This window comes from Bubalus bubalis, chromosome 11, assembly GCF_019923935.1.
Source record: "Bubalus bubalis isolate 160015118507 breed Murrah chromosome 11, NDDB_SH_1, whole genome shotgun sequence".
NCBI lineage: Eukaryota > Metazoa > Chordata > Mammalia > Artiodactyla > Bovidae > Bubalus > Bubalus bubalis.
In genome coordinates this window covers 43,248,459-43,269,966 of record NC_059167.1, presented here as the reverse complement: position 1 = coordinate 43,269,966, position 21,508 = coordinate 43,248,459, and the positions used below count along the sequence as shown (strand labels likewise).

The window sequence follows — 21,508 nt, the reverse complement described above, 5'->3', positions numbered from 1 at the left end:
CCTGGATGGGAGGGGGGTTTAGGGGAGAATGGATACGTGTACGTATGGCTGAATCCCTTTGCCATTCACCTGAAACTATCACAACATTGCTTGTTGATGGCCATATCCCAATATAAAATAAAAAGTTTAAAAAAACCTGTGGCAGATTCATGTCAATGTATGGCAAAACCAATACAATATTGTAAAGTAATTAGCCTCCAATTAAAATAAATAAATTTATATTAATTTTTTTTTTTTAAAAGTCTGTGGTAGGGAGAGGCTGGGCCTGGGGCAGATTGGGTCTAAATGGATTTTCTCAAATCAGGATATATTTGACTGTTTTAACATCATTTTTTTTCATGCCCTCATGACCATCCCAATAGTTCTTCAACTTCAAAGAAGAAAGCTTGTTACAACCAACCAAAATAATGGAACTTTTTTTTTAATGGAACTTATTAATGCCACCAACAAAGGTCTGTCTAGTCAAAGCTATGGTTTTCCCAGTAGTCATGTATGGATGTGAGAGCTGGACTACAAAGAAAGCTGAATACTGAAGAATTGATGCTTTTTTTTTTTTTTTTTAACTTGTTGAAAGTAAACTTTTTTTTTAAATTTTATTTTATTTTTAAACTTTACATAATTGTATTAGTTTTGCCAAATGCTTTTGAACTGTGGTATTGGAGAAGACTCTTGAGAGTCCCTTGGACTGCAAGGAGATCCAACCAGTCCATTCTAAAGGAAATCAATTCTGACTATTCATTGGAAGGACTGATGCTTAAGCTGAAACTCCAATACTTTGGCCACCTGAGGCAAAGAACTGATTCATTGGAAAAGCCCCTGATGCTGGGCAAGACTGAAGGCAGGAGGAGAAGGGGACGACAGAGGATGAGATGGTTGGATGGCATCACCGACTCGGTAGACACGAGTTTGAGTAAGCTCTGGGAGTTGGTGGTGGACAGGGAGGCCTGGTGCGCTGCAGTCCATCGGGTTGCAAAGAGTTGGACACGACTGAACGACTGAACTGAACTGATTAATGCCACAAATATTTACTGAGTGACGACTATGTGCTAGGTATTACTAAGGCATTATTCAAAGATATATGAGAGAACTGTAACCTGTTGAGACAAAGTACATTGAAGCAACACACCTAAGTTGCAACACACCTAAGTTACTCCTTGAGCAGCCCAGAAGAGGAATGGAGAGGCTATATCTATGCCCTGATTCTTGACTGAAGTTTGCACTAGAAAATTATCTCCTTGCATGAGTCTGAGGCCACCACTGTTGGCCATTCCTTGGGTTTTCTGAGTCCTATTTTCTCTACAGTAGAGTTTCCTCAGTAAACAGTTTACAAATGACTAACACTTAAGCCCAGCCTGCTGTAGTCCTTACATAGTAAAACTCTTTAACAAAGCATCTTATTGTGTTGGTGGTGGTTTAGTCACTAAGTCATGCTGGACTCTTGCGACCCTGTGGTCTGAAGCCTGCCAGGCTCCTCTGTCCATGGGATTCTCTAGGCAAGAATACTGGAGTGAGTTGGAGACCTGAGGAAAAATGCCTCTGGGCTCCTCCTGCCTAGAATTCCTGCTCCCCAATTGCACTTACCTATGCTCTGTTGTCACAGAGAAGGAAATGGCAACCCACTCCAGTATTCTTGCCTGGAGAATCCCTTGGGCAGAGGAGCCTGATGGGCTGCTGACCATGGGGTCACACAAAGTCAGTCATGACTGAAGCAACTTAGCAGCAGCAGCAGCTCTGTTGTCAATGCCCCCAAGAAACATTCATCCTCTCTTCTCTTTCCTCTACAGCATTCTGAAGCCCTCCCAGTGTACTTATCACATTCTCCTCATCATTCCAATCACATGTGACTTAGTTCTTCAACTGGACTGTAAGATCCTTAAACTAATTTAGCTTTTTCTCTCTGCCTCCCACGAGGGCAACTAGCTTGTACCTTGTGGGAAATGTTTCTTGATATGATATCAAATTGTTATACCATCTGCTTTTCTGCATCTAACCTCAAAAGTTTATTTGACAAGAGCTCTCTTTGGTCCTGACATTAGTTTTAGAATGTTCTCCTCTTTTACAACTTTCAATGATGCAATACTTTTGAGAGCTATTGGAAACATTTTATCTTATCACAGTGTTTAAAGGAGGTCAAATTTTATTTTTTACAACCCTGAAAGACCAGGTCAAAGATAATTGGGAACATTTTATAACTTCTCTGGATCTCAATCTTGAAACACAAAGTATCTTTAATTGTTGCGTGCATGCTAAGTCGCTTCAGTCATCTCCGACTCGCTGTGCACCTATAGACTACAGCCTGCCAGGCTGTTCTGTCCATGGGATTCTTCAGACAAGAATACTGGAGTGGGTTGCTGTGTCCTTCTCCAAGGGATCTTTCCAATTCAGGAATCAAACCTAGGTCTCTTATGTCTACCTGCATGGGCAGGTGGGCTCTTTACCATGAGCGCCAGCTGGGAAGCCCATCTTTGTTACTAAAGCCTTATACAAGAGTAGTATCAACACTGGGGGTGCTGTGCATGATTGGTTGAGCCATGCAAGGTAGACCTGGCCAGTGAGCTAATGAAGGAGTTATCCTTCCAGGAGAAGAGCTAGGTTAGCAACAATCTTGCTGCTAAATCACTTCAGTCGTGTCCGACTCTGTGCGACCCCATAGATGGCAGCCCACCAGGCTCCCCTGTCCCTGGGATTCTCCAGGCAAGAGCACTGGAGTGGGGTGCCATTTCCTTCTCCGATGTATGAAAGTGAAAAGTGAAAGTGAAGTTGCTCAGTCGTGTCCGACTCTGTGCGACCCCATAGATTGCAGCCTACCAGGCTCCTCTGTCCATGGGATTTTCCAGGCAAGAGTACTGGAGTGGGGTGCCATAATGTTAGCATAAATGGAAACAAAGCAAATTCACTATTTGGGGGACTCTTTTTTTAAAAAAAATATTCTATGTTATATGAAATTAAGTATGGCTTCCTGTCTTACCTGTTTTGGGAAACTGCTTGAAAAACGACTGGCCCAATAAATTGGTTTCTATCAACTACAACACTGATGGAGGTTCCAATAGCTGAAGGTAATTTTACCCTGTGATTACTTACATTAGAGCCGTCTATGCAGAAGGATCCTGAAATGCACCACACAGAGAAAATCCTGTTTTCTGGGAAATGGGCATTTCTGATGGATGCAGGGAGGTGTTGTGAGTCTTTGGTTTTCTCTAAGTATAGTAAGTTCTGATGAAAAAAATTGGGTACTGAAATGCCTGACAGGATTGAGCCCTGTTAAGCTTTGTGAAGAGTCCCCCAAATTCATGACAAGGGGATCAATCTTCATCATAAACACCACTGTGCCAATCCTTTGCATATGGTCCAGAATTTGACACAGTTGAAACTCAAGAAACCCATGAGCTCTGAGGTTGAAATTTGAAGTAAAGAATCAAACCCTGTTGAATTGTCACCCCTCCAACATTTGTAAAACTTCTCATCTTTCTGTCCAATGTTTAGATGGCATAATAGAATATAAAAAGCATCCAAGAAGTGAGACAAAAATAATTGGCCTCTGTCTCCAGTTCTCTCTGACCCTGGGCAATTGATATCACTCCTCTGGGCCTTCGTTCATTCAACTATTAAACAAACAACTATTAAATAAACAACTATTAAATAAACAACTATTAAACAAAGTGGAAATTACCAGACTCAAAGCCTATTCCTTAGACGATCTGCTTCCAAATCATCTAGGAGTGGGATGGGGCTTGCTATAAAAATATACTTTCCTGCCTCCCCCACAGTCCTGCTGAATCAGTGTTTTTGGGGGGATGAGGCTCAGGAAATTGTTTTTTAAAATGAGCTCCCCAGGTGATTCTTCCACTCATTAAAGTGACTCTTCTAAACGTTTTATTGAAGTATAACACACTTGTTAGGAGAAGGCAATGGCACCCCACTCCAGTACTCTCGTCTGGAGAATCCCATGGATGGAGGAGCCTGGTAGGCTGCGGACCATGGGGTTGCGAAGAGTCTGACAAGACTCGCGAAGAACCTGAGTGACTTCGCTTTCACTTTTCACTTTCATGCATTGGAGAAGGAAATGGCACCCCACTCCAGTGTTCTTGCCTGGAGAATCCCAGGGACGGGGGATCCTGGTGGGCTGCCGTCTATGGGGTGGCACAGAGTCGGACACGACTGAAGTGACTTAGCAGCAGCAACACACTTGTTAAGAGTTATATAAACAACACACTTGTTATATAACACACTTGTTAATCTTAGGATATCTCTAAGATTCTTTCCAACTTTAAAGAATTTGAAGAATCAGTCCATTCAACACATTTGCACATGAGCACATTTACTAACCAGCATGCAACTTTGGACTCTGTTACCCCCATGGCAGTAACTGTTGCGGATCAGAGTGCAATTCTGCATGTGGTGTAACAGTTTCTCAGTGATTTGGAAAAACAGAATGGTTTTCAAATGTATGGCCTCTCTCAAAGGTCAGTTTACTGTCAGAGTGCTCTAGGTCCACTGGAAAGTCATTCAAATTTGACCTGAATGTTGGAATTTCATTATACTCTCTACATATGCTGACCAAAGCATAATACTCAGTGACAGAAGACTGTTGCCTGGGCAAAAAGGGAGATATCTGGTTGTATTTCTGATTTGATTACAGAACCAAACTCCAGTATAGTCATTTAAATCAAAGCTTCTTTGTCAACAAAACTCCCAGGCCTTGACTTCCTCACGAGGGGACCTGGAATAATATGCAGGTAAAAAGTACTTCAATACCTCCTGAAGTGGTACACAGACCACTGTGTTAATAACTTTCCTCTGAATCAAGTGGTAAATGGGTTTAAGAGAGTCTTGCAGTTACTAAATAGTGAAGTTGTCTCTCTTCCCAGGCAACTAAAAATTGTTGGGAATTTTCTTCAAAAGGCTATCCCCTTCAAATAATGTGTGTGTGTATGTGTGTGTGTGTGTGTGTGCGCGTGTGCACGCGTGTGCTCAGGCACTCAGTTGTGTTCAACTCTTTGTGACCCCATAGACTGTAGCCCACCAGGCTCCTCTGTCCATGGGATTCTCCAGACAAGAATACTGGAGAGGGTAGCCATGCTCTTCTCCAGAGTATCTTCCCGACCCAGGAGTTGAACCTGAGTCTCTTGCCTCTCCTGCATTGGCAAGTGGATTCTTTACCACTATGCCATGTGGGAAGCCCTCAAATAATGCCTTTAAAATTACCCCTTTGCTTTTCAGCTTTTATGCAGAGCCTTCATTTCTTTTTGGATTATTTATGTCTGGTGAAACAGGTGTGTAGTTTCCTGGCTTCCCAAAATGAATAGACATGTTGACTTACTGTAACTAGGCAAACTCCTTAGCGTACTTCAGAGTCCTCAACTATGAAATGAAGGCGGAGAAAAGATGGATGCTTAGTCTGTTCCAGCTCTAACACTTTTCATTTGTGAAGAGAAAGGTAGCATGGTGTAGGGAGAGTCATGAGCTCTGAAACTAGACAGACCTAGGTTGGAATTTTAAGCCTCAGTTTCTTCAGCTGTGTGACAGGGGGTAATGATATATTAATTCTCAGGGTAATAAAAACATCCAGCATAGAGCTTGGCACAGAAAGAAGGACATTCCAGAAAGGTGAGACTTCCTGGCTCCCTATTTCCCCACATCTTTTAGCCCACACCTGTTTAGCTCTCCTCTTACTGAGAGAGTGAAAAGCAATCCTTGGTCCTTATTCAAGTGTAGGGAAAAGCTTCCTGGGATAGGAAACCCAGCTAGTCCTTTGGGTAACAGGTTCTCGGATTCTTCCTGACCTGGTCACCACTGGAGCATGAAGTTACCATTTCAGGTCTTGTTGAAAAGCTGCAGGAGGCAACTACAGAACCAAAGGTCACTGTTGTTATAAACGTAATGAGGGCTCACGAGGGCTTGCAGCAGGTGATCAAAGTCTTCTTGGGGATCAGGTGGATTCTCTCTTTCTGCAGTGAGAATCCAGGGAGGCTAGCAGAATTTGAGAGCTGGAAGCAGTCTTGAAGACCATTACCGAGGAGGAAACCAAGATATGGAGAGGGAAAGTGACTTTCCCAGGATTATACAGTCAATCAAGGAGCAGAGGGAACAGTCTCTCTGGATCCTCTGGACTTCACACTCTAGACCCTCTGGATTTTAATGCAGATATTGTCAGCACCAGCTAGGACCTTGAATTCTGGAGGTAGACAGATCTAGTTAATCCCCTCCTCCCAATTCTGTGATCTGGGACATAAAGCTTCACCTCTCTGGTCTGACTGGTCTTATCTACAAAGTCAACCCTATCTGTTGTATTACCAGCAACACTACATGTACGGTGATTCACATAATATCTGGCTTGATCAGCTTCTACAACAGAAGGTTCTAATGACCATTAATTAGCGTTTGGAGGAAGGGTTGCCATCCCCTCTCTCTACATCTCTAGTTCTGATCTGAACCCTCGTCCCCCGCAACCCCTATGCCAGGCTGCCAAGAGAAGGAGCCCAGTGCCAGGGTGAGGTGGTCCCCAGGCTCACCTGGTGAGACCAGTAGAACCTTCGCCCCAGAGCACTGAAAGCAGTGCAACAGGGACTTCCCGCGGATGTTGTAGTTGAGGCACGCCATGGCACAGCCCAGCTTGATCAGCCCCAGCCACAGCCATATGTAAGCTGGTTCATTGCCCATGAAAATTGCCACGCAGTCTCCCTGCCGCAGGCCGAGGTGGTCGCGCAGCGCCCGAGCCACTTGGTTGCTGCGTCGGTCCACCTGCGCGTAGGTGAGCGTCTCGTCGCGGAAGAGCACGAAAGGCTTGTGTGGAGTCTGATGCACTTTCTCCAGAAAGGCGTAGAGGATGGTGCGCACCGGACGGCGCTTCCCATTGCTGCGCGCCCGCCGGGCCACGCCGGCTACCAGCAGGAAGAAGCGCAAGTCCTGGAAGAAGTAAGGGCAGCAGAGGTTCACCAGCAGCGGGAGCATCAGCAACCCCGCCAGAACCGCGTAGACAGCTGGCAACATGACGGCGGCGGAGCCCCCTACCCCCTCCAGGGCGGTGGGCGCACTTCGGGCGTGCAGGGCGGCGGCGGAATGGGCTTCTGTAGGACTGCGGGCGGTGCGGGGATGCACAGCGAGGAGGGGGCGACAGTGGAGCTTTTGGGCCGCCCGCGCACCGCTGCGGGATCTCTGGCAAAAGGAGCTGGGGTGCTGGCTGTTGGGTATGACAGGCCGGCTGAGCCTGCCCCCTCGTGAGGGTGCAGTAACCTGCGCGTATGCCCCGCCCCGGCGGTCCTCCGCTGGCTGGGAGGGCGGCTCCGCGGCTCGCTGAGGCCTCGGCCACCTCCCCGTCCGAGCGCGGCGGCCTGGGGGCAAAGCTGGGCTCCCCGACGGTGTGACCTTATAAAAATGGTGACCTTAAGACGCCTTAGAAAACGCTGAGAAGATTAGAGGGGATAATACAGGCGGAGCGCTAGTGTACCTTTTAGAGATGACTGATGGTTATTACCAATAAAGTGCCTTATAAATACAACAGTCCTATGATTTCCTAGTAGCGGGTAGCAGGTGCCACTGCCAAATCAGAATCCCATCTCTCCTTCCTGGTCTCAGGGGCTTTCCCCCTGGTCTCTCTTTGTTTCTCACATTTGCTTTCCGCCACGCCCCCACCCCGCCCCTTGCACCCCCCGCCCCCCCCCCCCCCCCGCCGGACCCCGCCCCATCCCCCCACTACGTCGGGACTCCGCCAAACCCCGAGCTAATTGCCAGGCAGGCTCTAGTGATAAAGAATTCAAGGGTGAACAAAAGCGCCTTCGATTGACGCCTCCAGCTCATCCCAGCCCGGGGGGCAGTGCGTGAGGCGCTCTAATCCGAGACGTCATGCAGGGCCCAGCTAGCCCAGATTAGGCTGGAGGTGGCGCCACACTTTGGTACATGAAATCAAGATTCGGGGCCGTTTTGATTTGTTATGATATGTGATACGTTGTTCTTTAAGTGCCCCCCTCCCCCCGCCGTATATTGAAAATTCTCAAGTATTGTCAGTCCAATTCAGTTCGGTTTACTAAGTGGTTCCGTGAGAAACAAGCACAACGCAGAGAAAATGAAGCAAACGTTGGCATTTTTCAGAAGCCATTTCTTTGAGTGTCGTCCTTTCTTTTCCCTTCCTCAAGTGCTGCTTCTGTACTGAATGAACCCTGGCTCCTTGCTATAGAGGAGGGTCAGAATTTAAGCAAAGCAGCATTTTCCTCTCTTCCTCGCCTGTCTTCCTGCTGTTCATTCATTTTATTCTATGCGACAACCAGGAGTAATGAATGCCTACCCCTCTCTGCTATGGGCTTCCTTGTATGATATTTTTGGAGCCTCACAGTCATCTAAAGGTAGAATTTTCAAGCTCATTTATAGACAGGAAAGGGACACTTAGAGAGGTGAATTAAGACAGCTGATAAGTGATGCTTCAGATTTGGGAATTGGTGTATCTGTTTGGTCCTGGGCCCATTGCTTTATTAACCGCAATGTGTTACGCTGTTCTCTTATTCTCTGGGTTTCTTCTTTCTTTAGCAGTTTTCTCCCCCCACCTCCTATCACAAACTCCCCTTCCCTCATTTCTGTTTAATCCTCCTTTTTAAATGGCTGAACCTGTTGCAACAACCCTTTCTCTTTTCCATGGCTAAACCAGCTATTGTCTAATGACTGGTTGCATCATTTCCCTTGGGGGTAAGAGGGGGAAGGATCCCCTGGACTTGGTTATCCCTTAGGGGAAGGTTGTAGTGTTAAAGCAGAAGCCAGGACAGAAACCATTCAGGTGTGCACCTCTTCTTTTCATGTTAAAGCTAGATCCAGCCCTCCTTTTCCAGCCCAATGCCACCTGGTTCCTTCAGGACCAGTCACTTCAGCATAGCCTTCTCGACCGACCTCTCTTGTCTTGTCCTTAAACAGTCACTCCTTCTTCAGAGTGCTTGATTGCCCCAAATGCCCACTTTCTCCTCTCTTACTCTGAGTATCACTTTAGCCTTGTGCATCCGTAGTTTTTCAGTGGCAAATGAAAGAGAAACAAGACCCAAACTGGCTTAAGCAGACATGGGAATTTAAAACTCAGGGTCCAGGGCAGGGCTTCAGGTAAGCCTTCCTCTATGGCTTAAAAATACTGAGATCTGGACCAAGTTTCCCTTTCTCCATTTCTCTGCTCCATCAACTCCTTTCTCCAGTAAGCTCTTCCCTCATGGTCCAAAGATGGCTGTCAACCCCTTCGAGTGACCTGTTTCCTGTGCTGACTTTAGACAGAAATGTAAGAAACTTTTCCTTAAAAGTCCTCATTTGAAAGAAGGAAAGAAAAAAAGAAAAGAAGGAAAGATAAAGAAGAAAGCAAGCTCTTCCTGGGATATGTGTCTGTCTTTGTGGGATGGGGGAAGAGAAGTGCTGATTGATTTAAACAGTCAGGGCTCATTCATGGAGCTGAGGGTAAAGTCAATTCCATGTACACCATACTATGGAAAAATCAGGGTCTTATTAAAAAGGAAGTGAGGAGAAGAAATAAATTTGGAGAGATATTTAATGTTTGTTATATATATCTTAGAACTCTTTTAACCAATGATTCTAGCTTCCAACATGGGCTCTGCTTAGTGGTCTCCCACCAGCCTGATGGTCTTCGTGGAAATGCTGCTATCATCAGTCATCTCTCCAATGTCCAGTTATCTTCAGTGACTGGTTCATTGCCTCCCACCCACTTCCACTCATGGTGTCTATAGACAACTGTCATATTTGTACAGCATACCAGAACACATCTAGGCTAGAGCTGGCTAGACGCCCTGGGTCCTGCCTGGCTCCCATGTGGAGGGAGAAGATTGGTAGCTTAGCACATTGGTTACGCATTCTAGAAACATCTGCGGTGGCAGCTCTGGTTTATAAAATGAAGTTCAAACTTTATTTTCTGGCTCTTCTGATACTGACTTGAACTTTCACTGCACTCAGTTAACAAATCTGTGTTGAGTTTCTCCTATGAGCCGGACATCATTAGGCACTAAGTATTTGAAAATGGATCAAAACTTAATTGCACTGTGTTTGGACGAATCTGGTCTATACCTTTCAAAAAAATGCCCTGCATATTCCTCTCTGTATGACTGTTCTTGTCTATTTCCACCCCTGAACTCTCTGTCCTTCTAAATCCCAACTTAAGGGATTTAAGGTAATGGGTCACAGATTTCTGGTTTTCTCAGTCCAGTAGCATTTCAAAATAAAGTACCAACTTAAAAAAATTTCAAGAAAACTTAGCTCCCCCAGCCAACTATAGTCTGTTTTTACTACTATTTCATGAAAAAAGGACATTTTTCAGCATTAAAAAGGCAAATATAACTGAACTGTTTACTCAAAAATGTTTAAGATGGTTAATTTTATGTGTATTTTACCATGAAAATATACACAAAAAGGAAAAATATACACCAAAAGAAAAGTATAGACCTTTTCAAGGAAGGATGAAGACTACATTATACCAACATATACAAAAGATAGAACTTAAAATATTTTTGAATGCAGAATAAATGCAACTTTTATTGTTTTTTTTGTCTATAGATATTGTTTCTATGTAAGTTTGAACATTTAAAAATACAAATTCAACAGTGATACATGAATTACAACCAAATTTCTTGGATATTAAGTCAGGATTGTTTCATCACTGAGGTCTCAATCATGGTGAGTCCTCACCCCACACCCTTAATGAAGCCACCTAGTTCCCTCCTCTTTCATGCTCCCATGTCCACTGAGCCTGTTACCTTCATCAAGAGTCTGGTTCCTTCCTGACCAGTCACTTCAATGCAGACTCTTAGACTCCTCTTTTTCTTAAACTTTCTTCACAGGGCACTCTGCTGTATTTAGTCACTCAGTTGTGTCTGACTCTTTGTGACCCCATAGACTGTAGCCTACCAGGCTTCTCTGTCCATGGGGATTCTCCAGGCAAGAATACTAGAGTGGGTTGCCATGTCTTCCTCCAGGGAATCTTCCCAATCCAGGACTGAACCCAGGTTTCCTGCACTGCAGGCGGATTCTTTACCATCTGAGCCACCAGGGAAGCCCAAGAATACTGGAGTGGGTAGCCTATCCCTTTTCCAGGGGATCTTCCTGACCCAGGAATTGAACTGGGGTCTCCTGCATTGCAGGCAGATTCTTTACCAGCTGAACTATCAGGGAAGCCCCACAGAGCACTGCTGCTACTGCTGTTAAGTCACTTCAGTCATGTCCGACTCTGTGCGACCCCATAGACGGCAGCCCACCAGGCTCCCCCGTCCCTGGGATTCTCCAGGCAAGAACACTGGAGTGGGTTGCCATTTCCTTCTCCAATGCATGAAAGTGAAAAGTGAAAGTGAAGTTGCTTAGTTGTCTCTGACTCTTAGTGACCCCATGGACTGCAGCCTACCAGGCTCCTCCATCCATGGGATTTTCCAGGCAAGAGTACTGGAGTGGGGTGCCATCGCCTTCTCTGAGCACTAGGTTACTGCAAATCCTCACTCTCTTCTGATCTATTCTGAGTCACTGCAAGAAGAATTCAGGAGATAGACATGGTAACTGGAGCACATGTTGACACCTGCTAGCGTTGGTCAGGATTTTCCTGATGCTTTACCCTCATCCTTCCGTCCCTGCTGGTGTCTTAGAGAAAGACTCCAAGTGGCAGTTCCCAAATCCCATCATGTCCCTAGTGTGTGTGCTAAGTTGCTTCAGCTATGTCCGACTCTTTGTGACCCCATAGACTGTAGCCTGCCAGGCACCTCTGTCCGTGGGATTCTCTAGGCAAGAATACTAAACTGGGTTGCCATTTTCTTCACCAGAGGATTTTCCTGACCCAGGGATCAAAACCTAGGTCGCCTGCATTAGTAGGTGGATTCTTTACCACTAGTGCCACTCAGGAAGCCCCAGTGTCCCCAGTCCCAACCTCAAATGTTCTTCGTTGTTGTTGTTCGGTTGTTGAGTCATGTGCAACTCTTTTTGACTTTATGGCCAGGTTTCCCTGTCCTTCACTGTCTCCTGGAGTTTGCTCAAACTCATGTTCATTGTTGCCATCCAGCCATCTCATCTTCTGTCATCTTCCCTTCTCCTTCTGCCCTCAATCTTTCACAGCATCAGGGAGGGTCTTTTCCAATGAGTCAACTCTTTGCACCAGGTAGCCAAAGTATTGGAGAAGGTTTATTTATTTTTAAAAAAATTTTCCTAATTATTTTATTTAAAAAATTTATTTATTTATATCTGTGCTGGATCTTTGTAGCTGAGCAGGATTTTCTCCAGTTGTGGCGAGTAGGGGCTACTCTGTAGTTGTGGTGCCCAGGATTCTCATTGCAGTAGCTTCTCTTGTTGCAGCTCCTGGGCTCTGGAGCACAGGCTCAATCGCTGTGGTGTATGTGCTTAGTTCCTCTGAGGCATGTGGAATCTTCCTGGATCAGGGATTGAACCCATGTCTCCTGCATTGGCAGGCAGATTCTTTACCACTGAGCCACCAGGGAAGTCCTCAAAGGCAGATGGTCTGCCTTCCTATTACATGGTTCTCAAACTTTATGAGTGTCAAAATTACCTGGACAACATGCTAAAACACAGCTTGCTAAGCCTCATCTCCAGAATTTCTGATTCATTCTTGGGTGGAGCCAAAGAATTCACATTTCTAAGAAGTTACCCAAAATGCTATAGCTGACAGTCCAGGGACTACACATTAGGAACCACTGATTTAACCCAGTGGTTTCCCAACTGTTCAGCGGAGCCTGAGGACTTCTGAGGAGCTGCTGAGAAGTCATTACAGAGCATGGACTAGGGCTCTTGGACCTTATCTAGCTCCAGACAGAGGAGCTCTGTGTGTATTTTTCACATATTGGACTTTCATGTAGACTTCACATGAAAGGAATGTTCCCATAACCTTCTGATTCAGTTTAGTTCCGTCGCTCAGTTGTGTCTGACTCTTTGTGACCCCATGAATTGCAGCACGCCAGGCCTCCCTGTCCATCACCAACTCCCGGAGTTTACCCAAACTCATGTCCATTGAGTTGGTAATGCCATCCAGCCATCTCATTCTCTGTTGTCCCCTTCTCCTTCTGCCTCCAATCCCTCCCGGCATCAGGGTCTTTTCCAGTGAGTCAACTGTTTGCATGAGGTGGCCAAAGTACTGGAGTTTCAGCTTCAGCATCAGTCCTTCCAATGAACACCCAGGACTGATGTCCTTTAGGATGGACTGGTTGGATCTCCTTGCAGTCCAAGGGACTCTCAAGAGTCCTCCAACACCACAGTTCAAAAGCATCAATTCTTTGGCGCTCAGCTTTCTTCACAGTCTAACTCTCACATCCATGCATGACCACAGGAAAAACCATAGCCTTGACTAGAAGGACGTTTGTTGGCAAAGTTATGTCTCTGCTTTTAATATGCTATCTAGGTTTGTCATAACTTTCCTTCCAAGGAGTAAGCGTCTTTTAATTTCATGGCTGCAGTCACCATCTGCAGTGATTTTGGAGCCCCCCAAAAATAAAGTCTGACACTGTTTCCACTGTTTCCCCATCTATTTGCCATGAAATGATGGAACCAGATGCCATGATCTTAGTTCTCTGAAAGTTGAGCTTTAAACCAACTTTTTCACTCTCCTCTTTCACTTTCATCAAGAGGCTCTTTAGTTCCTTTTCACTTTCTGCCATAAGGGTGGTGTCATCTGCATATCTGAGGTTATTGATATTTCTCCTGGCAATGTTGATTCCAGCTTGTGCTTCTTCCAGCCCAGTGTTTCTCATGATGTACTCTGCGTATAAGTTAAATAAGCAGGGTGACAATATACAGCCTTGATGAACTCCTTTTCCTATTTGGAACCAGTCTGTTGTTCCATGTCCAGTTCTAACTGTTGCTTCCTGATCTGCATATAGGTTTTTCAAGAGGCAGGTCAGGTAGTCTGATATTCCCATCTCTTTCAGAATTTTCCACAGTTTATTGTGATCCACGGAGTCAAAGGCTTTGGCATAGTCAATAAAACAGAAATAGATGTTTTTCTGGAACTCTTTCTTCTCTCTGTCTCCTTCTCTCTAGGTAGCCTCATCTATTCCTCTTGATGATGAGGACTCCCAAATCTAAATATTCAGCCCTTACCTTCTGGCGAGTTCCAAATCTGTTTTGATATGGCATACTGAATACCTCCACATGAATTCAGTTATTCAGTCATTCACTTGCTAATTTATTCATTTAGCATTTATTTAAAGTGTACTAGGTGAACACTATTTCACAGTGAAACTGGTAGGGCAGATATTATTATTCTTATTTCAGGTCAGTGAATTGAGATCCAGGGAGGTTAGCCAACGTACTGAAGGTCAGCTATGGCAAGTCAGTTGTGGAGTAGGGACTACACCCCCAGTTTTATGACTCCTATAGGCACTGGTATATAAAGTGTTGTGGGTTGAATGGTGCTCCTCCCACAAACTCTCAGATCTTCAAATTATTGCCCCGCAGCCCACTGCATGGATTCTGCTTAAAATGGTGTCTTCTATTACCTTATATCATATGGTTATTTTCTTCTCCCTGCAAATCTTTCAGTGTGGGCTCTCTTCTTGCTCAATTACACCCCTAATTTTATAGCTCATCTTTTTTTATATTCATATTTTTATTGAAGTATAGTTGATTTACAGTGTTACAGCTATACAGCAGAGTGATTCAGTTATACATGTATCTATTCTTTTTTTAGATTCTTTTCCATTATAGGTTATTACAAGATACCAAATATCTAGCTCATATTCTTGAGATAACAAATCTGGTAGCCCAAACAAATCACTTGTATACACAATTGTATAGAATTCTTAAAGCAAATATCCATAGGTTGCTGTCCAGCCTATAGATAACTGCAGTTGAATAAAGTGCAGGGTCTTGGTCCAGTCAGCTCTGTTTATTCATGGAGATGCATGGAGGTGGGGAGAGGGAGGGGGATGGAGTCTCCCAATTCAAAATACCGTCACTGTATAGGTACTCAGCTGTGGAAACTTGGCAGTTTTTCCTGTAAAGGGACTATGGGCATGGTGTGCGTGTGTGCGTGCTAAGTCACTTCAGTTGTATCCAATTTTTTGCGACCCCATGGTCTGTAGCCTCGCCAGGTACCTCTGTCCGTGGGATTCTCCAGGCAAGAATACTGGAGTGGGTTGTCATGCCCTTCTCCAGGGGATCTTCCTGACCCAGAGATTGAAACTGCATCTCTGTGTCCCCTGCATTGGCAGGCGATTTCTTTACCACTAGTGCCACCTGGGAAGCCCTAAAGATAGTCTTGTCAGAAAGAAAAGAAAGAAAGTGAAGTCGCTCAGTCGTGTCCAACTCTTTGTGACCCCATGGACTGTAGCCTATGAGGCTTCTCCATCCATGGAGTTTTCCAGACAAGAGTACTGGAGTGGGTTGCCATTTCCAGTGGGATTCAAACCCATGCCTCCAGGGGAGACTGCAACCTTACATATTAATTGGCTTGTCTTATGTTTCTCTTCCATTTGTTCAGATTGTAATGTCTCCACTGAGTTCTGACTACTATATACAGCAGTTATGGGTAACTACCTTCTATTCACTAGTAAATTATAATTGCCATACTTATATGGCAAGATTATTTGTATAGATCCAAGTTTGGTATCATGGGCCTTCTGTCTGAAGAACTTCTCCTTAACATTTCTTGAACTATAGGTCTTCTGGAAGTAGATTCTTTCAGCTTTTGTTTTTCTGAAAAAGTCTTTATTTAACCTTGATTTCTGAATGGTATTTTCACTGGGTAAAGAATTCTGGTATGAATAGTTCTAATCTTTTTGGTACTTTCAAGATATCACTGTTGCCTTCTGGTTTGCATAGTTTCTAACTGCTGTATTTCTTTTATCTCCTGGTAATTTTAAAGATTATTTTTATTTTAAAATAGCACATGAGCAGGGTTAAAAAAATAAGAATAGTAAAAGTCCGAGTAGAAAATTGTGCAAAGTAAATGCTCCTCCCATCCTGAACCCAAATCCCTCAGATTCTCTTAGAGGCAATTGCTGTTAGTAACTTGGTGGTGATGGTTTAGTCATTAAGTCATGTCTGACTCTTTGCCACTCCATGGACAGTAGCCCTTCAGACTCCTCTGTCCATGGGATTTATCAGGCAAGAATATTGTAGTGGGTTGTCATTTCCTTCTCCAGTGGATCTCCCCTACCCAGGGATTGAATCTGGGTCTCCTATATTGCAGGCAGATTCTTTACCCACTGAGCCACCTGGAAACCCCTAGTAACATGGGGACATACATAAATTTTGCTTAGAATCTTCAAAGATGAAAGAATGTACTTTCTATTCAACAGAGTAGTCCATAAGGAATTTAAGTTACATCATTTAGTAGGAATGACTGAAAGCATAGAAATTACCATGAATGGCAAGTAGAAGTGTTTGGATTTTCCTTGAAAGCTTTTTGGACATAAAGCTGTTAGGTCTGATCACAGACTATGTTGAAAATATTGTAGGGAGGAGATAGAAGTAGACTACTGAGATGAGTCCAAGACAGCTTATTGAAGCCTCTGCACTTGCTTGGAATTTTTCATTAAGACATAGGTGCAAAACTTATGCTAATAATTCAGCTTGCAATTCGAAGCACTGACTTTATGCCAGACCCTCTGTTAAGTGCTTTACGTCTACTTAGTTCTCTTAGTGCCCCTCCAGAGTATACATCATTATCTCTGGTTGATAGACAGGAAAACTGAACATGACTGGTCAATGACATTCAGGATGGAATTAAAGTTTGTCTGCCCCCAAAGACCATGCAAGTGAACTACTGCACAGATATGCCTTCCAAGCTGCAAGGCATGCTTCCATCCTCCCTTTTTCCTACTGTCCAGTAATCTATGACTATACTTTTTCCTCCTTTGAGGTAGCTGATGATATCTAGAGTCTGTACAGTGGGTACACAAATAGGATTGAGCATGACTCCTTTATTTCGTATCTTTGTGTTTTTTTTTTTTGTATGTAATCGATTTTTTTTTTCTGGCTATCTTCATGATTTTTTCTTTATCTTTAGTTTTCAGTAATCAGACTAGTGGTGTGTGTGTGTGTGTGTGTGTGTGTGTGTGTATGGTATTTAATTTATCTTATTTGGGGTGCTATGAAATTTTGATCTATGGTTTGATGTCATTCATAATTTTGGAAATTTTTTTATCATTATCTCTTCAAATGTTTCTTCTGCCCTAAGTTTTTACTCTTTCCCACTATGGCTCCAGTTACTCATATACTGGGCCATCTGACACTTTTCAACAGTTTTTTATGCATTCTTTTTTTAATTCTTTGTGTTTCAGTTGGGGGAATTTCTTGACCTATCTCCATATACTGAGTTTCCCCCTCAGCTGTGATAAGCTTATCTAAATAATTATTTATTCCTGGTATTATGTTTTTTTTTTTAATCCAGCATTTTCATTTGACTCTTTCATGTAGTTTCCATTTCTACTAGTGTTCCTCACACTGCCCATGCTTTTTTTTTTTTTCACAGTGGCTTTACTCTAAAGAGCTCTTCTCTACAGCTATTTCCTACCCATCTGAGTGGACTCTGGCACGATCAGAGTTCTTGAAAGTTTAAAGCAAATACACATATACCCCTACACACTTGCCTTTTGTTTCATTACAATGTTAGTCATGGTACTTCCCTGGTGGCCTGGTGGCTAAGACTCTGCACTCCCAATGCAGGGGGCCTGGGTTTGATTCCTGGTCAGGGAACTAGATCCCACATGCCACAACTAAAAGTTTGAATGCTGCAATTGATCCTGCATGCCACAATGAAGACTGAAGATCCTGTATGCTGTTACTAAGACCCCGAGCATCCAAATAAATAAATAAATATTTAAAAAGTACTATTAGTTGTCATTAACTAGAAAAAAAACAGATCTTGTCCTCATTTCTTTGCAAGGGAGGAGGTCAGTTAGCTAAGAAAAGTTTTGACTCAACTAATGGCGCTGGGATTTCCTTTTTATCTTCTAGCTTGTAGCTTGCTCTTTTGTGTCTACATGTTTCATGCTTATGACATGCTCCAGAGAATATATAGGAGCCTTTTGGGCACCATGGCAACCAATCATGACATTCTCTCCTAAGCATAGAATCATTTTTTAGGACCTCTAATATTTTTGAGATACACACTAATTTGTTAATGGATGTTAGTTTACTGTTTTGGAGTAGAAAATGGCAACCTACTCCAGTATTCTTGCCTGGGAAATCCCATGGACAGAAGAGCTTGGTGGGCTATAGTCCATGGGGTCACAAAGAATCAGACAAGACTGAACAACTGAGCACATTTGTTGTTTGGTTGCTCAGTTGTGTCTGACTCTTTTGCAGCACCATGAACTGTAGCCTGCCAGGCTCTTCTGTCCATGGGATTTCCCAGACAAGAACACTGGAGTAGGTTGCCATTTCCTTCTCCAGGAGATCTTCCTGACCCAGGGACTGAACCCATGTCTTTGGCATTGCAGGCAGATTCTTTACTGCTGAGCCACCTGGGAAGCCCATATTAATGAACAAGACCATGCTAAACCATTTGAGAGATAGTTATAGACATTGTGACATTTTATTCCTAAAGACTTCATCATGAATCACCTAAAAAGAGCATTCTCTAATCTGGCTAAAATAGAGTTATAACACATGGGAAGTTTAAAATTGATACAATTCTATGATCTGATATTATATTTAATATTATTTCCTAAGATAAGTACTTAGTTAAATGTCCCTAGTTATTTCAATAATGTCTTTCATAGTATTTTAATCATCTAAGAGCCAATCCAGGATTACACATTGTATTTAATTATCTGTCTCTTTTTGTCTCCTTTAATCAAGAGCAGTTCTCCAGTCACTTTTAGTCTTTTATGACACTGATGTTTTTGGAGTCCTGGCCAGTTGTTTTGTAGAATGTTTTTCAATTGAATTTATCTGATGTTTCCTTAAGAATAGATTCAGCCCAGGCATTTTGGGAAGGAATATCACAGGGATGATGTTGAATCCTTCTCAGTGTGTCTTATCAAGAGGAGCCTGCTGATTTTTACCCATATTAAGTTCAATCACTTCGTCAAAGTGCTGGCTGCCAGATGTGTTGTAAAGGTATATTTTCCTTTGTAACAAATCTATATCACTGTGGAGTGATACTTTCAGACTGTATAAGCATTTTTTTATGCCCCGCTGTTTCACTGAATGATTTTAGCATGCTTTAATCATTCTTGCCTGAATCTATTATTCCTATGGTGGTTCTAAAATAATGATCTTTCATTTTTATTATTCCTTCTGCATGCATTCATTGGCATTCGTTTCTTTTTTCCTTTCTTTTTAAGGATGGGTATACACTCATGGGTTTTCAAAGAGTTTAATGTGTAATTATTTTCTGCTGTCTATCTTGGCTGGCTTCTATGTCCTTTTGCATGTTCCCCCTCAGCCTTTGAGGGGCTTCCCTGGTGACTCAGTAGTAAAGAAGCCGCCTGCCAGTGTGGAAGACACAGATTCCATACCTGCGTCAGGAAGATGCCCTGGAGAAGTAAATGGAAATCCACTCCAGTATTCTTGCCTGGAGAATCCCATGGACAGAGGAGCCTGGTGGGCTACAGTCCATATGTGGTCACAAAAGAGTTGGACACAACTTAGTGACTAAATAACAAGAATGATCAGCCTTTCAGCACATTCTTATGCTCTGAAATGAGAATATATTCCAGGATTACCCTGACTCAGCCTGGAGTCAGTTATTTCGTCATGGGACCCTGCTTCCTTCCGTTGGACCCTAGCATTTGGACACTGAGATCAGGATATAAGCTGTACTCCCTGTTACAGGCGACTCATTGCTTCTAAGCTCTTTCAACAGACAAACCTAGGAAATACATACTTAAATTTCTTTTATTATATATATTTGATGCCTGCAAGTTAAAAAAATATTTTTATTGGAGTATACTTATATCGGGCTTCCCTTGTGGCTCAGAGGTTAAAGCATCTGCCTGCAATGCGGGAGACCTGGGTTCAATCCCTGGGTCGGGAAGATCCCCTGGAGAAGCAAATGGCAACCCACTCCAGTATTCTTGCCTGGAGAATCCCATGGACCGAGGAGCCTGGTGGGCTACAGTCCACAGGGTCACAAAGAGTTGGACACAACTGAAAGACTTCACTCACTTCACTCATACATATATCTACTCTTTTTTAGATTCTATTCCCATATAGGTGGAAATAAGTACTTTTAAAAAACATGGATTTGTAACAATATCACCAATTTCTTAATCCAGTGCCATACGGTTTCCATCTTCTTCCCCATTCCATGACTTAAAAAAAAATCTCTCCCGGAAAACTTGTTTCCAACAATATCAATATATTTATTTGGCATTTTAAAATACACACAAAACTAGATTCAGAATTACTACTGCTGCCAACAATAAACTTACCAGGTTCAAGATTTTCTCACAGTTCTTATTATCCTTAGAATACTCCCTAAAGATGGAAAGTTAGTTTTACATTCGAAAATTATTTGTAATAATTTTTTCTTCTTGTAAGTAGTCATATTACTTATGTGCTCATGCTCAGGTTGATCTGTTTCTGTTTAATTTAGGGTCCCTGCAACCTGTTGCTTTAATTTTATCTTTAAAAAATATAAATGTTTACAGGGTTCAAAAATCAAATATATAATCAGAGTGTTTCCATTGTTTTCTGTATCTTTTCTACTCATTTCTTTCTTTTCTCTTTAGGTAACCAGTCCCATTAGTTTCTTGTTTATTCTTTCTGCATTTCATTTTAAAAATAAGCAAATGTATTTCCCCAAGGTTGATTGAGATACAATTGATATACAACATTGCAAGCATTTTTTTTGGCTGAGCCCTACAGCTTGCAGCACTTTAGTTCCCAAAGTCCTTTAGTTCCCAAAGTTCAAACAGGGATTGAACCTGGGCCATGGTAGTGAAAGTGCCACTAACTATTGGACCTTCAGGAATTCTTGTAAGCACATATTTAAAAATTTTTCCTTCTTTATTATAAAAGGTAGCATACCATATACATTTTGTTTTTCACTCTTTAAAATTATTTTTTATTCACACAAATATTTTTAAATTGTAATTTTCTCTTACACGTGGTTCTGCCAAATCACTTTTGACTGAATAGAAATATTGCTGTCCTGTTGGCTGTAAGTCCATGCTATAAAGAGCAATATTGCATAGGAACCTGGAATGTTAGGTCCATGAATCAAGGCAAATTGGAAGTGGTCAAACAGGAGACGGCAAGAGTGAACGTTGACATTCTAGAAATCAGCGAACTAAAATGGACTGGAATGGGTGAATTAAAGTCAGGTGACCATTATATCTACTATTGTGGGCAAGAATCCCATAGAAGAAATGGAGTAGCCATCATAGTCAACAAAAGAGTCCTAAGTGCAGTATTTGGATGCAACATCAAAAACAACAGAATGTTCTCTGTTCGTTTCCAAGGCAAACCATTCAATATCACAGTAATCCAAGTCTATGCCCCGACCAGTAATGCTGAAGAAGTTAAAGTTGAATGGTTCTATGAAGACCTACACGACCTTCTAGAACTAACACCCCAAAAAGATGTCCTTTTCATT

The 21,508-nt window shown here is 42.9% G+C and overlaps 1 protein-coding gene across 1 annotated transcript in view; it reads right to left on the bottom strand.

Annotated features, from left to right (window-relative positions):
* The window catches only part of SLC27A2 (solute carrier family 27 member 2), a 56,283-nt gene extending 49,004 nt beyond the window's left edge, over positions 1–7,279 (bottom strand). Inside the window, exon 1 of the mRNA XM_006077795.4 lies at positions 6,513–7,279. Within this exon, the coding sequence (XP_006077857.4) occupies positions 6,513–6,990 (478 nt within the window). The 5' untranslated portion in view covers positions 6,991–7,279. The remainder of the gene's footprint in view (positions 1–6,512) is intronic.
* Between the last annotated feature and the right edge of the window lie 14,229 nt (positions 7,280–21,508).